The sequence below is a fragment of the Acomys russatus genome, chromosome 10, assembly GCF_903995435.1.
Source record: "Acomys russatus chromosome 10, mAcoRus1.1, whole genome shotgun sequence".
NCBI lineage: Eukaryota > Metazoa > Chordata > Mammalia > Rodentia > Muridae > Acomys > Acomys russatus.
The window spans coordinates 12022646-12046778 of NC_067146.1; the positions used below are offsets into that span (position 1 = coordinate 12022646).

Consider the following 24133-nt stretch of genomic DNA (forward strand, 5'->3'; position numbering starts at 1 on the left):
TTTCCTTTCAGTAAAAGTCTACTCCAGACTCTTATACATTCTTCTAGAGATATGTCTTCCCCTGCCCCCCACCCCCAGACAGGGTTTCTCTGGCTGTCCTGGAACTCACTCTGTAGACCAGGCTGGCCTTGAACTCACAGAAATCTTCCTGCCTCTGCCTCCCAAGTACTGAGATTAAAGGCATGCACCACCACTGCCCGTCTGAGAAATGTCTTTCTTAAAAACTGATTTTTACAAATCCCTGAAATAAGGGTGATCACTTTTCACCTATGTAGTTCAATATCAAATTTTCCTTAATTAGCTTGTGTATGCATCTGTGTACAAATGTGAGGGCATAGGTGTGTGTACACAGAGGCCCAAGGCTGACTCCGGGAGTTTTCATCACTCTTCATCTTGTTGACTGAGGAAAGGTTTTTCAATTTAATTCTGACCAGCCAGACTGCCCTTCGACCTTCCCAGAACTAGAATCACAGGCAGCCTGCTACTATGCCCCTTGGTGTTTACTCAATTTTGAGGGATCAAAACTGGTCCTCGGGCATGTACAGCATTTTTTAATTCATTAAACAAACAAAAAAAAAAAAGTGAGAAAAATAGTGAGACTTTAGCACTACTTCCAACTTGCATAATGTTAGTTATAGAATGTAATACATATGTATACACACATATCCACATAATTCCTCTATACTACTAGAAATTTCTGCAATTATACTTACTTTGCCTGATGGCTAAGTTTTACTCGAGTTTGCATGCACTAATTCATATATTCAAATCTTCCTCATTTTGGACTTCGTTACTGGAAGTATCTAATTAATTTTCCCAAAATTCATGTACAGCATAAATTTCAGATCTCTTACTTATTCTGACACCTCCCCGCACAGCAGAATTTATCAGCAAAATAATTCCCCTGAGACCACTGACTGCAATCATCTTTAGCAGTCTGTGCTGCATGTAAGAAGCCCTGCTGAGTGAACAGTTCACTACTTCCTAAAGTTCCGTAGTGCTTCCTCGCAACCTGTTTCTACCATGGGCAAAATGTTTCATTTGTTCATCTTAAGTCTTCCAAATCAAGTTTCCCTTTAGTGTCTATGAGCTTGACTACCTAGTCATTAATAAAATGAAAATCAAGCGTAATTTTAATCTAGCAACCTCTGTGAATTGAGGCCAGTAAGTTTCAGGCAAGCCAGAGCTCTATAATGAGACCTGCTTTAAATAGATATAAAATAAAAAAATACTAGTTTAAAAAAAAAAAAATCAAACTAAGTATAGTGGCACATTCCTTTAATTCCAGCACTCAAGAAGCAGAGGCAGAATCTATATAATGGTCTATATAATGAGTTCCAGGCCAGCAAGAAATCTTGAGATAGTCTTTATATATATAAGTCTTTAAAAAAAAACTAAACTAAAAACCAGGAAGCCAGATATGGGGGGTACATACCTTTAATCTAAGCACTCAAGAAGCAGAGGCAAGCCCAGAGGTGGTAGCACAAGCCTTTAATCCCAGCACTCGCAAGCAAAGGCAGAGACAGGCAGATCTCTGAGTTTGAGGCCAGCCTGGCCCATGGAATTCCAGGACAACCAAAACTACACAGAAAAACCGTGTCTGGGGGGTAGGAGTGGGAGGTATGGAGAAGGCAAGGAGCAGGTAGATCTCTCTAAGTTCAAGCCAGCCAGGTACAGATAGTAAGTTCCAGGCCAGACAGGGCTAAATAATGAGACATTATTTCAAAACAGACAAACAAACAAACAAACAAAAATTCTCTGGTATCTAACATACATCAAAAACACTGTTTTGGACTATATTATAAATTCAGTGTTGGTTTCTCAATTGATGTAATTCCATTTTTAAAGCCGCTTCACGTAGCCCAGGCTGTACCAAAACCCACCATATAGCTGATGTTGACCCTTCTGCCTCCATCTTCCAAGTTCGAGGACAAAGGCATGTGATACCATGTCTAGTTTTCAATCAGCTTTGCAGCACTGAGAACTGTACTCATGTAGGCAAGTGCTCTGTGCTGAGCTCCATCTTCCACATCCATTTGCTTTTAACTACCTTGAAGTTCCTCAAAATTCCTGGTATTATTACAGCAATAAAAACAACAGCAGCTGACATTAACTAGTGTTTCTAAATGTAATTAAAAACCTTGCAAATATTCTTTCTTAATATTTCTCTCTATAAATAGGCACTATTAACACCATCCTAGCTTTAAAAATAGGAAACTGAGGCAAATAAGGAAATAAATAAGGATGCGCTTGCCTAAGGTCATACAGTTACTCTCCCCCATTTTTAATGACATTAGAGAACTGAGGAATGTAGGTGGATACTTTCAGTTTACTACTTTATGATGAAATCTAGTGATTCAATACACCAGATCTGTTCTTACCACGCCATACTGTTAATTAGTAGAAACTTCTTTTGAGAATATGTCGGATTTAGTTACAGAAAACAGAACCTATGAAACTGTTTTTTTGGTTTTGTTTTTTGTTTGTTTTTTAATTCAAGACAAGGTTTCTCTGTGTAGCCTTGACTGTCCTGGACTCCTTTTGTAGACCAAGCTGGCCTCAAAATCACAGTGATCTGCCTCATGCACCACTGAGCCCGCCTTTGAAACTGTTTTCAATCAAGGCAAAGGGTTTCCCAAATGAAAGGCCTAAAACTATTTTGAAAGGCTATTTTTAAAGTATAAATAACTATTGGGGGTTGGTTTTGTTTGTTTGTTTTTAAGAAGACATCTAATTGACTATTGAAAAAAACATTTTCATGTTCTCAACAATTCTTTAATTTACCACTACAACTGCGAACAGCTGAGGCTACCCTAAAATTAACACCCACGCTCTTCACTGACAACAGCTTTATAACTAGGTCTAACTCAGTATAGGTCTCACATGCACTGTGCTACCAACTGGACAAGTAGTCAGCACAACTGGCACACTGCCCCATTCTGGCAGCGCTTACAGCCTGAGGGGAGGCACACACGAGTGAACAGAATCCCACGGGGTCAGTGCTGGTATAGGTAGTCCATGGAAGATGACAAGTTTTCCTGGAAATAACTGCTAGGCTTACTGTTAAACAATCAGAGGTTTTTATGGAAATAAGTCTTAAAAGTGTTAAGGGAAGCCGGGAGATGGTGGCGCACACCTTTAATCCTACCACTCAGGAGGCAGAGGCAGGCGGATCTCTGAGTTCATGGCCAGCCTGGTCTACAAAGTGAGTCTAGGACAGGCAAGGATACACAAAGAAACCCTGTCTTGAAGCCCCCCCCACCCGCAAAAAAAGTGTTAAGGGATAATCAACTAATGACTTGCAGCTCAGTGGGAGTTTACCACCTACTCCTAGCCCTTGCCCTGTGATTATCCATGCCATGCCTAGTGATGAGAAGTACATCACACAGAAAATTTAGAAGTCATTCTTTAAAGATTGTTTTTATTCTAGGTGTATGAGTATTTTGCCTTGAATATGCATATGTCCTAGATGTGTGCCTGATGCTCAAAGAAAGCAAAAATGGGTGCCCTCTGCAAGAGCAGTCAGTGAGCCATCTTAAGCACTTAGCCAACTCTCCAGCCCCTGGAAGTCATTCCTTGTTTTTCCTTCCTGCTCTTCAATTAGCGATCAAGTCTCATCTCACTCAGCACATGCATAGTCCAAGTTACCTACCTCCCCCGAATTCCTACTACAGTTGCCTCATTTCAGGCCTCAGGTTGCTAACTGTAGTCATTATCTCTTTACTAGCTACAACACCAAGTCTGATCCTGAAAACTCTCCGTCAGTGGTACTCAACTCTATCTGGCCTCTTTAAGGTTCTGGCTGCCCTTCCCATTATGCTAAACCTGCAACAGACCTTTGAAAGCACCACACTTGGGTCTGCATAAACACCATATCCAAGCTACCCGGCATCTGTGTCTGCAGTTCTATCCTTCCCTCACAAAAACCCTCTTAAGTAACTTTTGTAAAAAGTCAAATGACACTATTCTGTCATCCTCTTCCCCATCTGCTGATGAAAACCCTCTTCAGTGTGCTCCATGCCATACTACCTCATGAGGACACTATCACAAATAATTCCATTCCAATTACTCTGCAATTGTCTGTTTGCCTGGTTCTCTAGATCTGCATCATCAATCTAGCAAGTACAGTGGCTGCTATATAGGAAGCCATCCAGAAATGAAGGGATGAACGATGGGCAGAGAGGTAAACCTAAGAGCTGATGGGACAGTCAGAGACCATGGAGAAAGGACAGAACATGGGATCCCACCTTTAATGGGTACAAGTAAGAAACTAGAGAAGGAAACAAAATGACAAAGAGGAAGAAGAAAACACCTAGGATCATACAGTATAGTGACCCAAAGGAAGGGAAACGTTAAGAAGACGCAGGTGGCCAAAGGTGAGCAGACAGACAAGGCCACTGCTTCCCAGGTGTGGGTGGTGATCTTACAGCCCTCGTGCTGAGCCTGCTCCACCTCCCTGCGCTCAGGACTGTCTATCGCCAGCTTTCTCAGCATGATTTACACATATCCAATGGTAATAAAACTTACCTGTGCAGTGTTACCCCCATGGTTAAATTTTTTTTAATGGAGACTATACAAAAACAAAAAAAATCCACCATCCAGCTATAATCAGGGCTTGTTTGGTTTTTCTGGGTTTGTTTGTTTTTTTTTAACTGTTTTGTCATTTTGTATTTTTATAGGATTTTACACAATTTTTAAAGTTTTTTAAAAATGTATTTGAGTGTTTGCCTGGAAGTATGTGCACCACCTGCATGCCTGATGCTTCCAGAAGCCAAATGAGGGTTGTCAGATCCTCTGAACCTGGTAAAAAAGCTTCTGAGCTGCCATGTGGGCGATAGCAACTGAATTCGGGTCTTCGGCAAAAGCAGCAAGTGCTCTCATCCTCTGAGACCAAAAAAAAAACACCAAAAAAAAACCCCAAAAAGCCTGGTTTTTTGTTTTTTATTAAACTCGGTGTGCTAATTGTTTTTCCTTTAGGTGGTGGTGGTGACGAGGGCTCGTGTGGTTCAGGCTCCTTGAACTCACTACGTGGCTGGAGACAATGCTGAGCTTCTGAGCTTCCTGACTACACCTCCTTTCAAGTGTTGGAATTAAAAGTGGTACCATCATAGTTGAGTTTGTTTGCTTTGATGGCATTTTTGTTTGTTTTAATTTTATTGTATTTATTTTGTGTGGGAACACCTTGGCCATAAACATGTGTGGAGGTCAGAGAACAAGCTGTGGGAGTGGTTCTCTTGCTCCACCATGTGGGTCCTAGGGCTTGAGTTTATGTTGTCAACCTTGAGCCACCTGTCTCCCTGGCCGACACTTGGCTTTGTATGTGATGCTGGGGACCAGGCTTTCTATGTGGCTTTGGGCATGCTCGGTTTAAGCACTCTGCCAACTGAGCTACATCTCTAACCCTTGTTCTGGTTCTTTAGACAGAGTTTCATTCTGCAGCCCAGGCTGGCCCAGAACTCACTATGTAACTAACTCACGCTGGCCTATACCACACATGAACATGCTCCTGCCTCAGCCTCCCAAATTCTGGGATTATAAGCATGAGCCACCATGCCTGGCCTTAAATTACTTCTTAATTATGCTTTTATTTAGTAAGCATGAATACTTAAAATAATGTCACCATACTTATGAAGCCTAATTTATGCCTTTTCCAGACTAAGTTAAATTTCTCACTTAAAAAAAAAATCAATAAATTAACATTTTTAATTTATAAATTCAAAAATATAGAATTAAACATCCTTCCTTGCTAAGCTACTTGTACATAATATTTTCCATCACATACTACTAAAAATACCTTTGAAATTTTTCGATACCATTATTTATGCTAAAAGGTAGCTCACTAACACTGATTTTTTTTCTTAACTTGGTCGATTTTGGCCTGGTTTTAGTCTCTCCGTGTTCCAGGATTTGGCTGCTAAAAAATATGTTAGACGCTAGATACAGAAACATCTCTAGGGCTGTAGAATTTCCCTTAGGTGGTTTTTGTTGCTGTTTGTTTTTTGAGAAAGGGTCTCTCTGTTTAACTCTGACTGGTCTGGAACTCATTCTGTAGACCAAGCTGACTGATCTGCCTGCTTTAAAAGGCTTATGTAGCCACACCCATCTTAGGTTTATGAATCAATCTCTTCAGTTAAAATTAGATGAAATGTAGGTTGGAGAGATGGCTCAGTGGTTAAAAGCACTGGCTGCTCTTCCAAAGGTCCTGAGTTCAATTCCCAGCTGCCACATGGTGGCTCACAACCATCTATAATGAGATCTGGTGCCCTCTCCTGGTGTGCAGGCACATACAGGCAGAACACTGTATACATAATAAATAAATCTTTTTTTTTTTTTTAGGATCCATACACATAAAAATAATCAAAAATTTTAAAAAATAGATGAAATGACTTGTAAGTAATGTAATAAGGTCTAAATTGCAACATCAAGCATGCTTGTCTTATAATTTGCTACAGCTAAAGAAAAAGTGAACTAGAAATTTCGACCCTCTTCTGCGTAATTTTTCACTCAGTGCAAGCTGATAGTGAAGTAGAAAGTAGAAACAACGTGGCCTTTCTAACAAGAGCTGTGCTGTCACAGCACCGGCAGCTCTAAAGCTGATATATTTTGCCAGTTACGTCCGAAAAGTCTGCATAAAAGCTTAGCATTTAAGCTTCTTTTCCAACACCCTTGGCAACATGGATAGCTTTATTTTAATCTTCCCACCTAATAAGTTAAATATTTTATTGTATTTATACAATAGTGAAATAAATGAGGTTCATATTTACTGACATTTATTTTTAACATTTTATTACATTTACGTATTATTTACTTATAAATTATATGTTGTACGTGTGTGCGCGCACATGCTTGTGCCACAGCACATGTGTGGAAATCAGAGTACAACTTGAGGGAATAATTTCTCTGTTTCTACCATTTGAGTCCAAGAGATTACGCTCAGGTTACCAGGCTTGGCAGCAAGTACTTTAACCTGGAACCATTTTGCCCTCCCCAGCGAGCATCTCTTTATGTACTGACTACTCATGGGCATTTATGTATTTTTTCTAGTAGGTATAGACTACTAGTTTCTAGAATCTCTTATATTCATATTAATGACCTGTTACAAATGCTTTCTTTCCACAGTTATCTTTTTTTTTTTTTTTTGGTTTTTCGAGACAGGGTTTCTCTGTGTAGCCTTGACTGTCCTGGACTCACTTTGTAGACCAGGCTGGCCTCGAACTCACAGTGATCCGCCTGCCTCTGCCTCCCGAGTGCTGGGATTAAAAGCGTGAGCCACCACGCCCGGCCTCACAGTTATCTTTTTATTGCTATTTAATACAATGGTTTTTTGTTTTGGTTCTTGTTTTTTTAGTTTAGACGATATCATCTTTTATTTCTTCCTTAGAAGCACATCCTACACTTGGAGGTCTTTCTGATGTGGTTATGGTGGATGCACTGATACTGGTGAGGTAACCTGCTCTACTATCTAAGATACACTAAGAGTCTAACTTCCCCAAAACTTGTCATTACAATTCCAACAGTGGTCACTATAAAACATAAATTTAAAACTAAGGCCTAGACTTTTTTTTTTTTTCTTCAATTTTGGTTGTTAAGACAACTTAAAGAAAACAGTTTTGAATTTAGGAAATTCATTCAAAATTCCCTTCCACCCACAGGAAGCACAGACCTCTTGCTAGTTATCACCCACCTCTCAAGAACCTGTTAGGGATCCTTATGATGGGACAGGACTGAATGAAGCGCCTCCTAACTGGGTCCCATCGTATTTTCTTCTTACCTGTCACCACAATTATCAGCAGTAAGTCAGACACATACAACACATGGCAAATAATACATAGTTACTGTATTATAAAGACAGAAAAACAGGAAACAAACAATACTTGAATACAGAAGGAAAGTGATATAAAGTATCATTTAACTCTGGAAGTTAAAATGAAGTAATACATAAGCAGTGATGAAAGTCTTCAACTCTTACCCCCAAGCAATACAATCATGTGTACCTTTTTTGAGCTGCCATCTTGTGACAAAAATTTACCAGGAATTTTAGAAGATATTAAAAGGAACAGTCTTTTAAAGCTAGCAAAGCCAAAAGGAGCTCCACCCCGAAGCATCAGGTCCTCTGTTCAAGGTTTCTTCTACTAGTTATAAAGGAATGGACACCGGCCTTTAATAATAAGAAATCTGGGGACCTCCATGTAGCACACGAAGGAGGCGCACATAAGCAAATTAGCTCTATACTAACCCCAATTAAATTCTGGTTTCTTTACAAAATAGAAGAAAAATGCAATACACTCACAACATTGTTCAATAGAGCATTTTCTTTCTTCCCAAAGTTTTGATACTCCCCATTAAAATAGCTCATCAAAAAAAATACCGTTGTTTGCATAACACACAAAGCTTATGAAGCTCCCACATATACAGCATCACATAGCTCCCTCAGTAACACAGACGGCTCAGCACTCATTAGGCACCTGCTACGTCTGCGTCCCTGTGTTAGGACCTAGAGTTGTAAAAGGATATGATTCATCCTATCTAGAGAACTCATGTTCAGGTAAGAAAGGGATTTGTACAATCACATTACAGTGAAGTAAGTGTAACAAGGGCTATAAAGCCCCTCGCAGATCTTATTAGCAACCATGTAAGGAAAGAAGCAGAAGGAAAACTGACTGGCTGATGGAAGGTGAGGACTAAACAGCCCTTCCTCCCACTACATCACGCCTTCCCTGGCTCTAGTTCCCTAGAAAGAGAGTGGGTTGTGTTTTAAGCAACTGGGGATCCATTCAGATGTTCGTCAGAAGGTCTAGCTTGATTATTCACACACTGACATAGAGAAACACCAAGTCTGCATAATGCAATAACATAACTTTCACAATACTGTGGAGAAAAGAGACTTGTAGGGAAAGTATATCTCTGGCAAAGGGGTTTTGTTTTGTTTTTGCTTGGTTGGTCGGTTGAGGTTTTTTGGTTTTTCGAAACAAGGTTTCTCTGTGTAGCCTTGTCTGTCTTAGACTCACTTTGTAGACCAGGCTGGCCTCAAACTCACACGGATCCACCTGCCTCTGCCTCCTTCAGTGCTGGGATTAAAGGCATCTGACTAGGTATATATATATTTTTTGTTTTGTTTTGTTTTGTTTTTTGTTTTTCAAGACAAGGCTGGTTTGTGTGTAGCCTTGTCTGTCCTGGACTTACTTTGTAGACCAGGCTGGCCTCGAATTCACAGAGATTCACCTGCTTCTGCCTCCCTGAGTGCTGGGATTAAAGGCGTGCTCCACCATCTCCCGGCTGGGTTTACAGTTTTAATGCTCTATAATTTTTTTAAGTCTGTGGTTCCCAAATTTTGGTCTCTAGTTTACTGCTAGGTTAAGGTGAAGACTCCGAGCTCAATAATAAAATGAGAAAAATATAGACAAAAGTTAAAAGATTCTCTTCAAAGGTCTATCCTTTTTTATTGTTAAATATCTTTTATTTTCTAAGAGACTGATGATAGAAAATTGCATCTGGCTATATTTTTAAATATATTTGCTTAGAAAAATAGAAAATTTGCAAACCAAAATTTATTCTAAAATATATACACACAAATATATATTTTTAAATATACACACTGGAGAACCACTGCTTTGAATTAATATGCTACACCATTGATAACTCATGAGTCCAACACAGGAAGCCATACTGTCAAAGGAGCCTAACATGTATAAAACGCTTCCCTTACTCTCACTTATGTTTCAACTAGAAAAACAAGACAGACACAAAAAACAATTGAATAGCAATACAAGACAGAATATAACAAATGGTTAGCTTAAAATTTGACATTTTTATGTATCAAAATCATTAAAGTGTACATACCCTTTGACCCAGCTATTCCACTTCTAGCAATCTAGTCCTAAAGAAACAACCATAGGTGCATAGCAAGAGGTATGGACAAAGATATTAACTATGGTAATATTTCCAAAAAAAAGTATAAACACTCTCATTATCCAACAATAGGGAGATAGTTAAGTATGTTAGTTAAACATACTTACATGTTCATAGGCTACATACCACTTAAAAGTTTATATAAGGCTATTAACATTAACATTCACAAAGAGTGCAAATGAGCCAGTTACAAAGTAGTATTACATTATGATATAACTTTAGTTAAAAAAAAAGTGTTCATGAAAAATACAAAAAAGATATCCATCAAATTTTAATTGTGATTATCTTTGGGTGGATTTTATGAGTGATTTGTGTTTCTCCCTTTGTGCTCAGCTTCATTCCCAAGCTTTCTCACTGAGTTTGCATTACTTTTGGACTGGAAAAAAAATCATATTACTTTAATTCTTTAAAATATAATTTTTAAAATGCTGGAAAGAAACGCACCAAGCTGTTAACAGTGTAGTTATGACTAAGGTTGGGATAATTACTCCTTTTACATTAGCCAAAAATTATATGGTATATTATTTATAGAAAATAATAGTCATATAAAATTTCTTTTTGGTGTTTTGAGACAGGCCCTCCCTGTATATCCCAGGCTAGCTTTGAACTCACAGAGATCAACCTGCCTTTTCCTTGCTTGAATTAAAGATAAGCTGCACCACATCTGGCTGCCATATGAAATTTAAAACTACTTTAGAATAATGTGGGAATAACACTAAATAGTAATGAATCAAAGCTGTAACCAAAGATCTTTTGGAGGGCTGGGTGTGTCGCTCAGTATAGAGCACACTTGGTCAGCATGCACTAGACCCAGTCCCTGGGTTCAATGCTAAGCTTCCACCCTGGTTTGTTTTATTAGTCTGTTAAACATCTTTGGCATGTTTCTCTCACAGCAACCAACATATGATTTCTGTCACAGGAGAAGCCGATGCTAACTTCATGGAAGTTATTCAGTCAAAGTGGATGCTGACTTCAGGACCCAGTGCTCTTCTTCACCCAAAGAGCAGAGAGGAAAGAGAGAGACAGAAGTGGGGGGGGGGGGGGGAACAAGGGGGTAAGGGGAGAGGGTAGGAGAAGGAGAATGGGAGAGGGAAGAAGAAAGAGGAGAAATAAAGAATAAAGAAGGGGAGGAGAGGGGCACATTAGCATAATAGTAGCAACATTGCAGTAACTTACTCATGCACTTTTGTATTTTTAAAGAAACATGCACTGTTTAAACTTCATATAAATTTATTCCTGACTAAACTTATATTCATTAATGTTTACATAAACATTAGCTGCTTGTGATGACTAATCTCCAATAGTGCTTATTTTAAAATAAATTTCCACAAAGAAAAACATAATTTCTCCAACAATTTAATCAATATTTTATCTGTTGTCTTATATTTTCTTTTTATAAAATTTACTTCACTATAAATAGGTATGAGTAAAAATAAAAACTTAGCAAGACAAGCTAATTCAGCTTCCCCTAATTTCATTAATAATGTCATCTTTTTATAAATCTACAACAGAAGCTGGGTGAGAATGGAGCACACCTTTAATCCCAGCACTCAGGAGGCGGAGGCAGGCAGATCTTTATGAGTTTGAGGCCAGCCTGGTCTACAGAGTGAGTTCCAGGCTGGCCAGGACTACACAGAGAAACCCTAAGTCAAAACAAACAAACAAACAAAAATCCACCCCCCCCCCACACACACACAGACAAAAACCTACAGTAAAAAAAACAAAAAAACAAAAACAAAAACAAAAAACGAACAAGCAAAATACCCTAATAGACTGAAATAAGAGGAATCAGTTCGAAATGAAAAGAAGAAAGGGAAAACTGACAGAATAGATTAAGAAATCAGTCCCATACAACCAAATGAAGGAGGGGTGAGCGGTGGCTTCCTTGGGTTCCCTGGGTGAACTAAGGGCACAAAGGCAGATGGCAGAAGGAGCTGCACTAGTGTTAGAACTCCCAGCATAGGTGGTTGGTGATCCACAGGTGTTCTACTACAGACCTAGGCTCCCACCTGTTCACCTCTTTGAGCAAGTGTTTAAGAACAGGTGTTTGCTCCCAGCTGGGAACAGTGGCAATGGCCAAGAATGTGCTCACCCCACCCCACCCCAGGTAAGAAAAGAATGAGCAGTTGGATGCAAGACAGAAGAACCCTGTGTGGATATCAGCATTCTGGCAGACTAAGGGGCAGCTACACTAGAGACTGGGAAGTCTCAGGTACACTGCACCTCATCACTCATTCCATGTCATCCCCACAATACCATCTCATCCCTACCACAATCAGTGGGGATCTGTGCAATACACGGATGCAAAGTCACAGGAGGGCTAACAAAGACTCTCAAAGCAGGATGAGCCATTATAAAATCAAGACTCAAACATGATAAAAAGTCCCAAGTATTTAAAAAGTTAAGATACTAAAGAAAAGTCATTTTTATCAAATTTTGAATTTTTTTTCTTTACATAAATGAAGAGATGAACATACTGGCAAAATGGCAATACACATAAAATAAACGTAAATAAATTCATAAGAAAAGAGCGAGCAGTGAAGCTTCAAGTCTCAGTAAGCATTGGCTGCTTTGGAAATAACAAATTACAGCATTCAGAAGTACAATCAGCAAGGCTAGAGTGGGACTGTCTCAAAGCCACACACATAAAGAGCCAGGGTGTGGTAGAGCAGGCTTCCCCCCCCCCATGGAGGCAGCTCAACTTTATTCATTCAGGGTGAACAAGGTTTACATAGTGCTTGGGGGTAGGTGAGGGGTTCCCAGAACTCAACAGGTTGTTTGAGGCCAGCCTAGTCTACTTGTGAGTTCCAGGCCAGCCAAGGTTTCACAGTGACCCCACCTCAAAAACCAAGTGAACAAAACCACCAAAAAGAAACACACACACACACACACACACACACACACACACACACACACACACACACACACCCCACACACACACACACCTTTTGCCAAAAAGTCCTTGATTTTGGTTTCTCTCAAAACTGGCCTGGAGGGGCTGGAGAGAATGCTCAGTGGTGAAGGACACTCACTGCTCTTGCAGAAGCCCCGCATTCAGTTCCCACACCCGTATACTGCCTCACAACCATCTGAAAGTCTAGTTCCATGGAGCCCAATACCCTCTTCTGGCCTACAAGAATACTAGGCACACATGCATATAGTCAGGTGTGCTGGCTAGTTTTATGTCAATTTGACATAAGCTAGTCATCTGAAAGGAGGTCCCCTCCATTGAGAAATAATTTCATATAATCCAGCTGTAGGCAAGCCTGTAGAGCATTCTCTTAGAAATTGATATGGGAAGACCCAACCCATAATGAGAGAGAGAGAGACAGACAGAGACAGAGACAGAGAGAAAGAAGAAGAAGAGGAGGAGGAGAGGAGAGGAGAGGAGAGGAGAGGAGAGGAGAGGAGAGGAGAAGAGAAGAAAAGAAGAGAAGAGAAACAAAAAATAGATTAATAGTCTCCAGGAGTTTGCCAGAGGACGCATAAAATACCATAAAGAAGCACTGCAGTGCAACTGCTCTTAGCTGGGCTGTAATGATCATATAAGTTTACATATGTAATATGTGCTGGTTTCAATAGGTTTGGTCCCCAGAGACTCATGTGTTTGAATGTTTGTCCCATAGTGTCACTGTTCGGAGGTGTCGCCTTGTTGAAGCAGGTGTGGCCTTGTTGGAGGAAGTGTGTCGCTGTGGGGGCAGGCTTTGCGGTCTCCTAGACTCAAGCTATGCCCAGTGTAACAGCCTCCTCTTAGCTGCCTTAGGATCAAGATGTAGAGTTCTCAGCTCCTCTACTCCAGCGCCATGGCTGCCTACACACTGCCATGCTTCCCACCATGATGATAATGGACTAAACCTCTGAACTGTAAGGCAGGCCCAATTACATGTTTTCCTTTATAAGAGTTGCCTTGGCCATAGTGTTTCTTCCCAGCAATCAAGTAAGATGATCCAGAGCCAGACCTTTAATCCCAGCAATTGGGAAGCAGAAGCAGGAGGATCTCTGAGTTCAAAGCCACCCGGTCTATAAAACGTCTGAAGACCAGCAGGGCTACACAGAGAAACCCTTTCTCAAAAACCAAAAACAAACAACAAAAACAAAAAGACTATCTAGAACTACTAAATACACACACACACATACACGTACATAAAAGCTGATGAAATCTAAGGTCACTGGACTGTGTAGACGTCAAGGCCAGCTTGGTCTACAAAGCAAGTCCAGGACAGCCAAGGCTATAGCAAGAAACCCTGTCTTGAAAAACCAACCAAACAAACAAACCTTCATGTGAACCAGAAAAATATTAAAAAAAAAAACAAAATTAATTTTTAAAAATTATAATTTAGGATATATGGGTTTTTTTGGTTTTTGGTTTTTCGAGACAGGGTTTCTCTGTGTAGCCTTGGCCATCCTGGACTCACTTTGTAGACCCGGCTGGCCTCGAACTCACAGCGATCCGCCTGCCTCTGCCTCCCAAGTGCTGGGATTAAAGGCGTGCGCCACCACGCCCGGCTCTATATATGGTTTTTTTATTTTACTTTTTCAAGACAGGGTTTCTCTGTGTAGCCTTGGCTGTCTTAGACTCACTTTGTAGACCAGGCTGGCCTTGAACTCACAATGATCCACCTGCCTCTGCCTCTCGAGTGCTGGGATTAAAGATGTGCACCACCACGCCCAGCTAGGATATATTTTTTAAATGATACATCAAAAATGTAAGTATTTTACTAATTGGAGAAATTATTTGCTAGAGAACAGGGTTAAAAGTTCTGATGCTTTCTAGGTGTTTAAGATGTTGAAGAAGGAAGCAGTGGGGTCCTCTATGATGAAATCCCAGATCTCCCTGAATTTTCCCAGAAGAGCTGTGATCAACTGTGAAGACAGCACAGAAAGCAAAAATCTGTACATCATCTCTGTGAAGGGAATCAAAGGACGCCTTATGATCTGACAAGAGTCATACAGAAGAAAAGATGGATGCTGCCTTATTTTGAAGATAATGTAAAGGTCATAGCAAACAAAGGGAAGATGAAGGTTCTGCCTCCACAGGTCAGTCACAAAAGAGTGTGCAGACTTGTGGCCAGGACTGCATCCAATGCAAGCAGCACTGCATGTTCTCCAGTGTATTTGTAAAACATAATATCCATGAAAAACTCTTTGATCGGGGGAAAAGGAGGAGCACTTTTGAGGGGAGCAAAATGGCACTGTATTCAAGATCACAGCACAGCTGTACAGCCTGCTTGCTGCTCAACAGCTCCAGGCCAAGTGACTGTGAGGGGCTAAAATCCTGTCTTTACTCTACTCCCCGAAGTTCCCAGAGACGGCTACCTGGAAAGTGTGTATGTACGTGCAAACATGCAAAAGTAAACCGCTACAGTGGCAAACTTTGATTTAGCACTGATCCACTTGCTAAATTAATGATTTTCTTACAAACTTAGGAGAATAAATTCTTCTTGAGTATCTATTCTAGCACATACATCATTAGTTTTACATTTCTGCCTTTCGCTCTTAAAAAACTTATACGGGCAGCGTGTGCCTTTAATCCCAGCACTGGGGAGGCAGAGGCAGGCAGATCACTGTGAGTTCGAAGCAAGCCTGGTCTACAAAGCGAGTCCAGGACAGCCAAGGCTACACAGAGAAACACTGTCTCAAAAAGAAACCTGAACCCAGGACTGGACATGGTAACACGGTTTAAATCCCAGCACCTAGGAGGGAGGGGTAAGCAGATCTCTGGGAGTTCAAGACCAGCCTGATCTATAGAATTAGTTCCAGTCTGCCAAGACTACATAGAGCGAAAACTCTACTGGCCCACCTCCCCTCCAAAAAGAGAAAAGGGATCTAAGCACACATCTCAGCTCTTCCTTCAAGAAGAGCACTTCAGTTCCATTTCAAATACTTTTGAAACAAAGAACTATATAGTCAGCAAATTAAAATATAACTCATAATGCCATGTTGTACTATGTTCTAGTTAGATTAGCCACAGCATTGTACATACATATATACATGGAAACAAGTACACACGTTACTAGCATGCAGCAGAATTTTAGCAGCCATTGTATCTGGCATGAGTCTGGAGTGATGGCATCTAGGCTTTGAAGTAGCCGTTAGTCAATAATCATTATCTGAGATTTTATGGGGTTATTCATTTGAAGGATTCTCAGAGCCTTTGCATAACGTTAGTCTTGAGACATGCCTGGCACACCTGGCTGAGAACTGCTTAAGGTCAGGGTTCTTTCAAGACATCTCCTAGATCAGATTAAGAGGTCTTGGTATGGGAAAATTAACTTGCTAAAAATGCCTTCTGTACAACAGTAAAGAGGCTCTACAAAAAGGGTTTGGGGCTCAGTCCTGATCCCCTTGCTGCTGAGAAGCCTAAATTCATCTTTATCAATGATTGGAACACGGACACTAGCACTATTAGAAGTCATTTAGTCCTCCACAACACTGAGATTGATACTACCATGATTCCCAATTTACAGATGAGGAGACCAAGAATCATAAGACTAAGCAATTTGTACAAGAACACTTAAGTACCAACCAAGAAGTCTGGAATTTAAACCTGCTTTCTTTGTTTGTTTGTTAAGCCAGGTCTCTGCATGAAGCCAGCGTTTACCTGGAATCTGGTATTATACAGCCTAGGCTGGCCTTAACACTTTCTGCCTCAGCCTCTGGAGTTCTGGGGTTACACGCATTACTCATCTCCAGGACCAGCTAAACCAATGCATTTGAATCTAAATTTCCCCTAATTACTATACCATCATGCTCTTGATCATAATTCAGTTTGACACCTAAATAGGTATACCTAATAAAGGAATTTAAGTAATACCTGTTGAATGAAAACTAGGACACTGATTCTCAATAAGACACTAGTCTTCTAATCCCACAAAGACTCTGATATTATATCTCCATTACACTGCCACATTGACAAATCTCATTAAAATTAAAACCAGAGTAGGTCACTATGAGTAGCAGAGTAAGGTAACATTCTCTATCACACCAAAACTTTAGGACTTAAACAAAACAAAGTCTATTATTTGAGAACAACTGTGTCAACCCTATAGCACAGATTTATAATCCCAGAACATGGGAGATAAAGGCAGGACAGTGCCCCATACATTATGAGTTTGAGGCCCATCAAGGCTACACAAGACCCTGTTCAAAACAAGCAAAACACTCTGACAGTCTCAACATGCACTCTGATGATGCCCTTATAAACCTTCTAGCTATGATGTAAAGAGCTGTTGAATATTTATTCTCCCTAATAGTAACAGCAAATAGATCCTTAAGCAGTATACAGAGGCAAAGCAACTATCTGCCTGTGGTGGTTTGAATAAAAATGGTCCCCATCGGTTTGTAGGGAGAGGCACTATTAGAAGGTGTGGCTTTGCTGGAGGTGTCACTAGGCTTTGAAGTCTCAGATTCTCAGCTAAGTGTATTGGCACACCCCTTTAATCAGCACTTGGAAGGCAGAGGCAGGCAATTCTCTGTGAGTTCAAGGCCAGCCTGGTCTACAAAGCGAATCTACAACAGCCAAGGCTACACAGAGAAACCCTGTCTAGAAAAAAAGAAAAAGAAAAAGGTCTCAGATTCTCAAGCCAGGCCAGTGGCTCGCTGTCTTTTCCTGAATCTTACAAATCCCGATGTAGAACTCTCAGCTCCTTCTCCAGCACCATGTCTGCCTGCATGCCACCATGCTTCCCACCATGATGATAATGGACTAATCCTCTGAAACTATAAGCCAGCCCCAATTAAATGTTTTCCTTTATAAGAGTTGCCATGAGAGATGGAGAGATGGCTCAGGGTTAAGACCTCTTCCAGAGGTCCTGGGTTCAATTCTCAGCAACCACATGGTGGCTCACAACATCTATAATGTAATCTGATGTCTTCTTCTGGCATGCAGGTGTACATGCAGCTAGAACACTCATATACATTAAGTAAATAATTGGGTGGTGGTGGCACATGCCTGTAATACCAGCACTTGGGAGACAGAGGCAGGCTGATCTCTGAGTTTGAGGTCAGGCTGGTCTACAGAGCAATTTTCAGGACAGCTAGGGCTACACAGAGAAACCCTGTCTCAAAAAATTAAAAATAAATAATAAATATTTATTAAAAAAAGAGTTGCCATGGTCACGGTGTCTCTTCACAGCAATAAAACCCTAACTAAGACACTGCTGAGCACTGTATTTTCACACATACTCATTTATAAACCATCTCAACTATTTGGGGACTATGAGAGGAATAAACAGATAAGTGAAGAGAAACGGCCTGCTGCTGTATGTTCCTATTCTCTCTGGAACACAGTCTCGTGGTCCTTTCTGTGTAAATGCACAGCTCTCTCTTGCTATGTTGCAGTAGTTTCCTTTCATATTCTTTTGTTGTTTGTTTGTTTTCAAGACAGGGTTTCTCTGTGTAGCCTTGGCTGTCCTGAACTCACTTTGTAGACCAAGCTGGCCTCGAACTCACAATCATCCACGTGCCTCTGCGCCACCATCCCACCTTCCTTTCATTTTCTTATTCCTTCAACATTACTCTCAGTTTTTAAGAACAAGGGAGGCTATCATAGAACTTTCTTCTGTAAACACGAAGTAATCATAGTATATTAAGGAACATCTAATCTTGAGCTGGTCTTTGTCATTTTGGATTTGTTATTCAAGCATCCTTTTTCTAAAAGGGCTCATTAGGTGAGTTTTTGTCTTTGGGGGGAAGAAAGGGCACAAGTAGATGTGACATTGAAATTACTCATCTACATAAATGACTGATTCTTGGGTAGACTATCCTTGAGAAATAAGATGAAATTTACATATTTACATATATTAATCAAAAAGTATTATAATTCATAAATCAGATTGAAGTATTACATTGAATCTAACAAATATAAAATTCCTGAGAACACTCTGGTTTAAAATAATATATTCATACTCTTAACGTTTATGAATGTCTACCAAGACTTAAACACAAAACTCTACCCAGGGCTGGAGACATAGTTCAGTGACTAAGACAACTTCTTGCTCTTCCAGAAGACCAGAGTCCTGTGTTAACTCCAGTTCCAGGGGATATGAGACCCTCTTTTTTGCCTCCTCGGGCACCAGGTAGGCATGAGGTGCACACACGTACATGCAAGCAAAACACATTTAAAACACATAAATCTTTAAAATAAACAAAAAATTTTAAACTTAAACTAAAAACAAACTACTCCACTCTTTTGTTTTGTCTCTCAGGCTCCAAAATCCTACAGTTCTCAAAGGAATTGCAAAAATTTTATGTTGCGGGTTGTTGCGGTTGGTCTGATGTATCTGCTGCTAATGAGGCTGCATTAATGAGAAAGGACAGAAAGTATAAACACCTTCTCAGAGTTGGGGAAGGATTCTGTGGAAAGACTGGTAAGAACTAGAACCGTGGCACTTATGGAAGGATACTACAATCACTTTGTTGTCGTTGTTTTTAAGACAGCAGTTATCTATGTAGCCTTGGCTGTCTTGGGTGGCCTCAAACTCACAGAGATTTGCCTGACTCTGCTGATCCTGGTGCTGGGATTACAGGCATATGCCACAGTGCCTGGCTACAATCACTTCTGATGGTACTCATGTAAAACTATATTCTGTAATTTTTTATACAAGTTGAACTTAGGGCCTTACACGTAATAAGCATAACACCTGCCTAGCACATAAGAAGGTTTGGGTTCCAGCCCTAGTATCACAAAAATAAATGAGTGAATAAATAAATAAGTAAAAAATATTAGTTGGTTAAGCATGGTGGCTCACCAATATAATCTCAGCACGTGAAAGGCTGAAGCAAGACTGCTATAATTCAAAGCAAAATTCACAGTGAATTTGAAGCCTGTCTCAAAAAAATAAACAGAAAAATCTATTCAAAATCCATATTTGCAAGCTGGGCTTGGTGGCACATGTTTTTAATCCCAGCAGAGGCAGGTAGATCTCTATGAGTGGGAGGACAGCCTGGTCTACAAAGCAAGTTCCAGAACAGCCAGGACTGTTACACAGAGAAGACCTATCTCCAAAAAAGAAAAAGCCCAAAGAGAAAAAAACCCATACTTGCCAAATTCCTAATCCTAGAGCTTGGGAAGCAGAAGCATGTGAATGAGTTCGAGGCCAGCCTGGCCTACAAATCGAGTCCAAGACAGCCAGGGATACACAGAGAAACCCTGTCTCAAAAAGTTTTTTTAAAAAAATTACATTTATTTTATGTCTGTATTTGTGTGTGTCATGGTGAGCATATATAAGTCAGAGAACAACCTGGGGCTCCCATCCTCAGTAGACTAAAACACTGGCAAGCCCTAATGGTCTTTCTATTTCTCCCTACAGGGGGCATAGTTTCAGTATGTGGGTGCTGGGATCCAAACTCTGTTTTTGGTTTGTTTGGTTTGTTTGTTTGTTTTCTGAGACAAGGATCCTCTGTGTAGCCTTGGCTGTCCGGGAGTCACTTTGCAGACCAGGCTGGCCTCGAACTCAGGATCCAAACTCTGATCTTCATGATTGCACACAGGTACTCTTAACCACTAAGCCATCTTAGTTGATTACTTCTGCTAATGGACAAATTGATTCTCAATTTTATATAGAATTTTAAGAGCCAGAGTAGCCAAAATGAACCTTTGAAAGAAGAATAAAATAGAAAGACCCTAATTCTTTATTTCAAAAATTATTTCAAATCACCAATAAATGAAGCAGTATGGTACTGTCATGTGAACAGATATACAGATCAATGGAACAGAACCGAGAGATCAGAAGGAGCCCACTTTACCGTAATCAACTGATTTTTGACGAGAATGACAAGACCATTCAGAAGTGAAAGAAAAGTGCTATAAACAAATGGCAGTGAAATGGCTGGACAGGAGTTCAGAAGACCCTGACACCAAGTACAGAGACAAAGGCAAAACCACAAAAAAACTAGAGTAAAACACAGGTGCATATCTTTATGACCTCCTATTTGACAAATGATCCTTGCATATCAGACCAAAAACAACAGATAACTAGACTTCATCAAAAATTAAAAACCAGCTGGGCATGGTGACACAGACCTTTAATCCCAAAACTTGGGAGGCAGAGGCAGGAGGATCACTGTGAGTTCAAGGCCAGCCTGGTCTACAAAGTGAGTCCAGGACAGCCAAGGCTACACAGAGAAACCCTGTCCTGAAAAAAATAATAATAGTAGTAATTAAAAACCATTGTGCTTTAAGCAATAAACTAAAAAAAAAAAAAGAGAGAGAAAATGCGTATATAAATGTTAAATTATATAAACAACAAAGAACTTGTACCTAGAACATATAAATAATTCTTTTTTTGAGACAGGGTTTCTCTGTATAGCTAAATACCTACCAACAAACAGGTTGGGGCTTTTTGGTTATTTTTGTTTGTTTGGTTGGTTGGTTGGTTTTTTTTTTTTTTTTTTTTTTTTTTGGTTTTTCGAGACAGGGTTTCTCTGTGCAGCCTTGACTGTCCTGGAGTCACTTTGTAGACCAGGCTGGCCTTGAACTCACAGAGAATTGCCTGCCTCTGCCTCCCAAGTGCCAAGCACCACCACTGCCCGGCCAGTTTGGTATATTAATATGAGAAAAGATAAAAATATAAGATGGTAGCTGGGTAGAAAGATGACTCCATGGATAAGAACACTTGGTTCAGCCAGGTGTGCTAGTGCACGCCTGTGAGCCCAGCACTCAGGTGGCAGAGGCAGGAGGATCTCTGTAAGTTCCAGGTTAGCCTGGTCTACAGAGAGAGTTCTAGGACAGGCAAGGCTACACAGAGAAACCCTGTCTGAAGAAACAAACAATAAATAAATAAACAAATAAATAAGGACTAGGAGCTGGAGAGACAGCTAGGCAGTTAAGATCACTGACGGCTCTTCTAGAGATCCTGAGTCAATTCCAAGCATTCTCAAGGTGGCTCACAAACTTCTATAATGGGATCTGATGCCCTCTTCTGGTGTGTAGACATGCATGCAGACAAAGCATTAAAATATACATTAAAATGTATGTGTGTGTGTGTGTGTGTGTTTTAAAGGAATAGAGGGGTTAAGCATTAGGCTCAAATAAGACATGTTTTCTCCTGTACCTATATCTAACTTTTTTAAAAAGTCTTAAACAGAACCAGCAAGATGGCTTGGTACTCAAAGCCTGATGATCTGAGCTCCATCCCTGGAATACATACGATGAAAGGGAGACTCCTAAAGCTGTCTTCTAACCTCCGCACCTGAGACATGGCATATTCGTGCTCACATGCATATAAAAATAAGCAAATGTGAAAAGTGGTGGAGTACTGCAGAAAATGTGATGGCCAGGACTACACAGAGAAACCCTGTCTCAAATAAAAACAAGAAGGAGTCTGGTATGGTGGCACACGTCGTTAATCCCAGCACCCAGGAGGCAGAGGCAGGTGGATATCTATGAGTTCAAGACCAACCTGGTCTACAAAGTGAGTCCAGGACAGCCAGGGCTAAAACAGAGAGACCCTGTCTCGAAAAACCAAAAAAAAAGAAAAATGAACAACAACAAAAAAATCTATAGAGACTTTAAGTAAATGAAACAAATATGGCTCTTTCATTCACTGAAAAGATGCTTAAGAAAATATTCCAGCTGGGCGTGGTGGCACATGCTGGTGATTCCAGCACTAGGGAGGCAGAGGCAGGAGGATCTCTGTGAGTTCGAGGTCAGCCTGGTCTACAAAGTGAGTCCAAGGACAGCCAGGGCTACACAGAGAAATTCTGTCTGAAAAAAAGGAAAAATATTCCACCCGGCAATGGTGGCTAATGCCAGCAGAGGCAGGCAGAACTCTAAGTTTGAGGCCAGCCTGGTCTACAAATTCAAAGAAAGCCAAGGCTACACAAAGAAACTTAAAAAAAAAAAAAAAAAAGACAGGCAGGCAAATATTCCTATTTAATTGGCAATTTAAAAAGTGGTCTAGAGCCGGGCGTGGTGGTGCACACCTTTAATCCCAGCACTCGGGAGGCAGAGGCAGGCGGATCGCTGTGAGTTTGAGGCCAGCCTGGTCTACAAAGTGAGTCCAGGATGGCCAAGGCTACACAGAGAAACCCTGTCTCGAAAAAAAAAAAAAAAAGTGGTCTAGCTGGGCATGATGGCAAATGCCTGTAATCCCAGAACTTGGGGGGGCAAAGGCAGGCAGATCCCTGTGAGTTAGAGGCCAGCCTGGTCTACAAATCGAGTCCAGGACAGCCAAGGCTACACAGAGAAGCCCTGTCTTGAAAAACCAATAAATAGATAGGTACGTAGGCAGACAGATGTGGTTTAGAAGCTGGGCAGTGGTGGTGCCCAGCACTCCAGAGGCAGAGGCAGGTAGGTCTCTATGAGTTTAAGGCCAGTCTAGCCTACAGAGCTAGTTCTAGGACAGGCAAGTTTCTACACAAAGAACCCCTATTTCAAACAACAACAAAATGAAAGAAAAAGGAAAATGGTATAGGGCTTCAGAAAGACAGCTCTGTGGTTAAGAACACTGGTTACTTTTACCAAGGATCCAGGTTCAATTCCCAAATCCCACAAAATAGCTTATAACCATCTGTAATTCCATTCAGTCCCAGGGGATCTGATGCCTTCCTCGGACCTCCAAGGACACCCAACACAGACATAGTGCACAGACATACATGCAAGAAAACCACCTATACACATTCAAAAAATGTACAAGTTTATTTCACTAGGCATGATAGGACATGCCTGTAATCCCAGCACTTGAGAAGCAGAAGGATTTCCACACATTTCAGGCCAGTCTGGACTACACAGTAACACCTTTTCTCAAAAACAAGGGGCTCTGGGTAAGGTGGCACAAGGTTTTAATCTCAGCACCCAGGAAGCAGAAGCAGGAAGATCTGTGAGTTTGAAGCCAGCCTGGTCTACAGTTCCAGGTCAGCCAAGGCTACAGAGTCAGACTCAGTCTCAAAAACAAAAACAATTAATCTGTGATCTCTGGCCTGGGGGAATAGCTCCAGAGTAGCACGCTCGCCTATCAAGTGCAAAGCTTGGGTGTCATCCTTAGTTCTTAGAAAGATGGGGAGGGGTTGGTGGTCCAATAAACTATTCCATTACCAAGGAAGCAAGAGCCACCTGCACTCTAACAGTCACCAGACCATGAACTGATACTACCTCTATAAAGGGCAATTGGACAGTTTATCAAGGTTTAAACAGTGCATATCCTTTGACCCAGCAATTCAGCATTTAGGAACCTACCTGTAAGATAAAAACCCTCAGTAAAATTCCACACATGCATTAGGGAAG

General features: G+C 40.7%; 1 protein-coding gene across 2 annotated transcripts in view; it reads right to left on the reverse strand.

Moving 5' to 3' along the window:
• Positions 1-24133, reverse strand: part of Klhdc10 (kelch domain containing 10) — a 49414-nt gene that overhangs the window by 19377 nt on the left and 5904 nt on the right. The window contains exon 2 of one of the 2 annotated variants that reach the window (XM_051151784.1): positions 7685-7771. The exons of the other annotated variant lie outside the window; for it this stretch is intronic. Coding sequence (XP_051007741.1) covers positions 7685-7771 — 87 coding nt within the window. The remainder of the gene's footprint in view (positions 1-7684; positions 7772-24133) is intronic. 2 annotated transcript variants of the gene reach the window in all.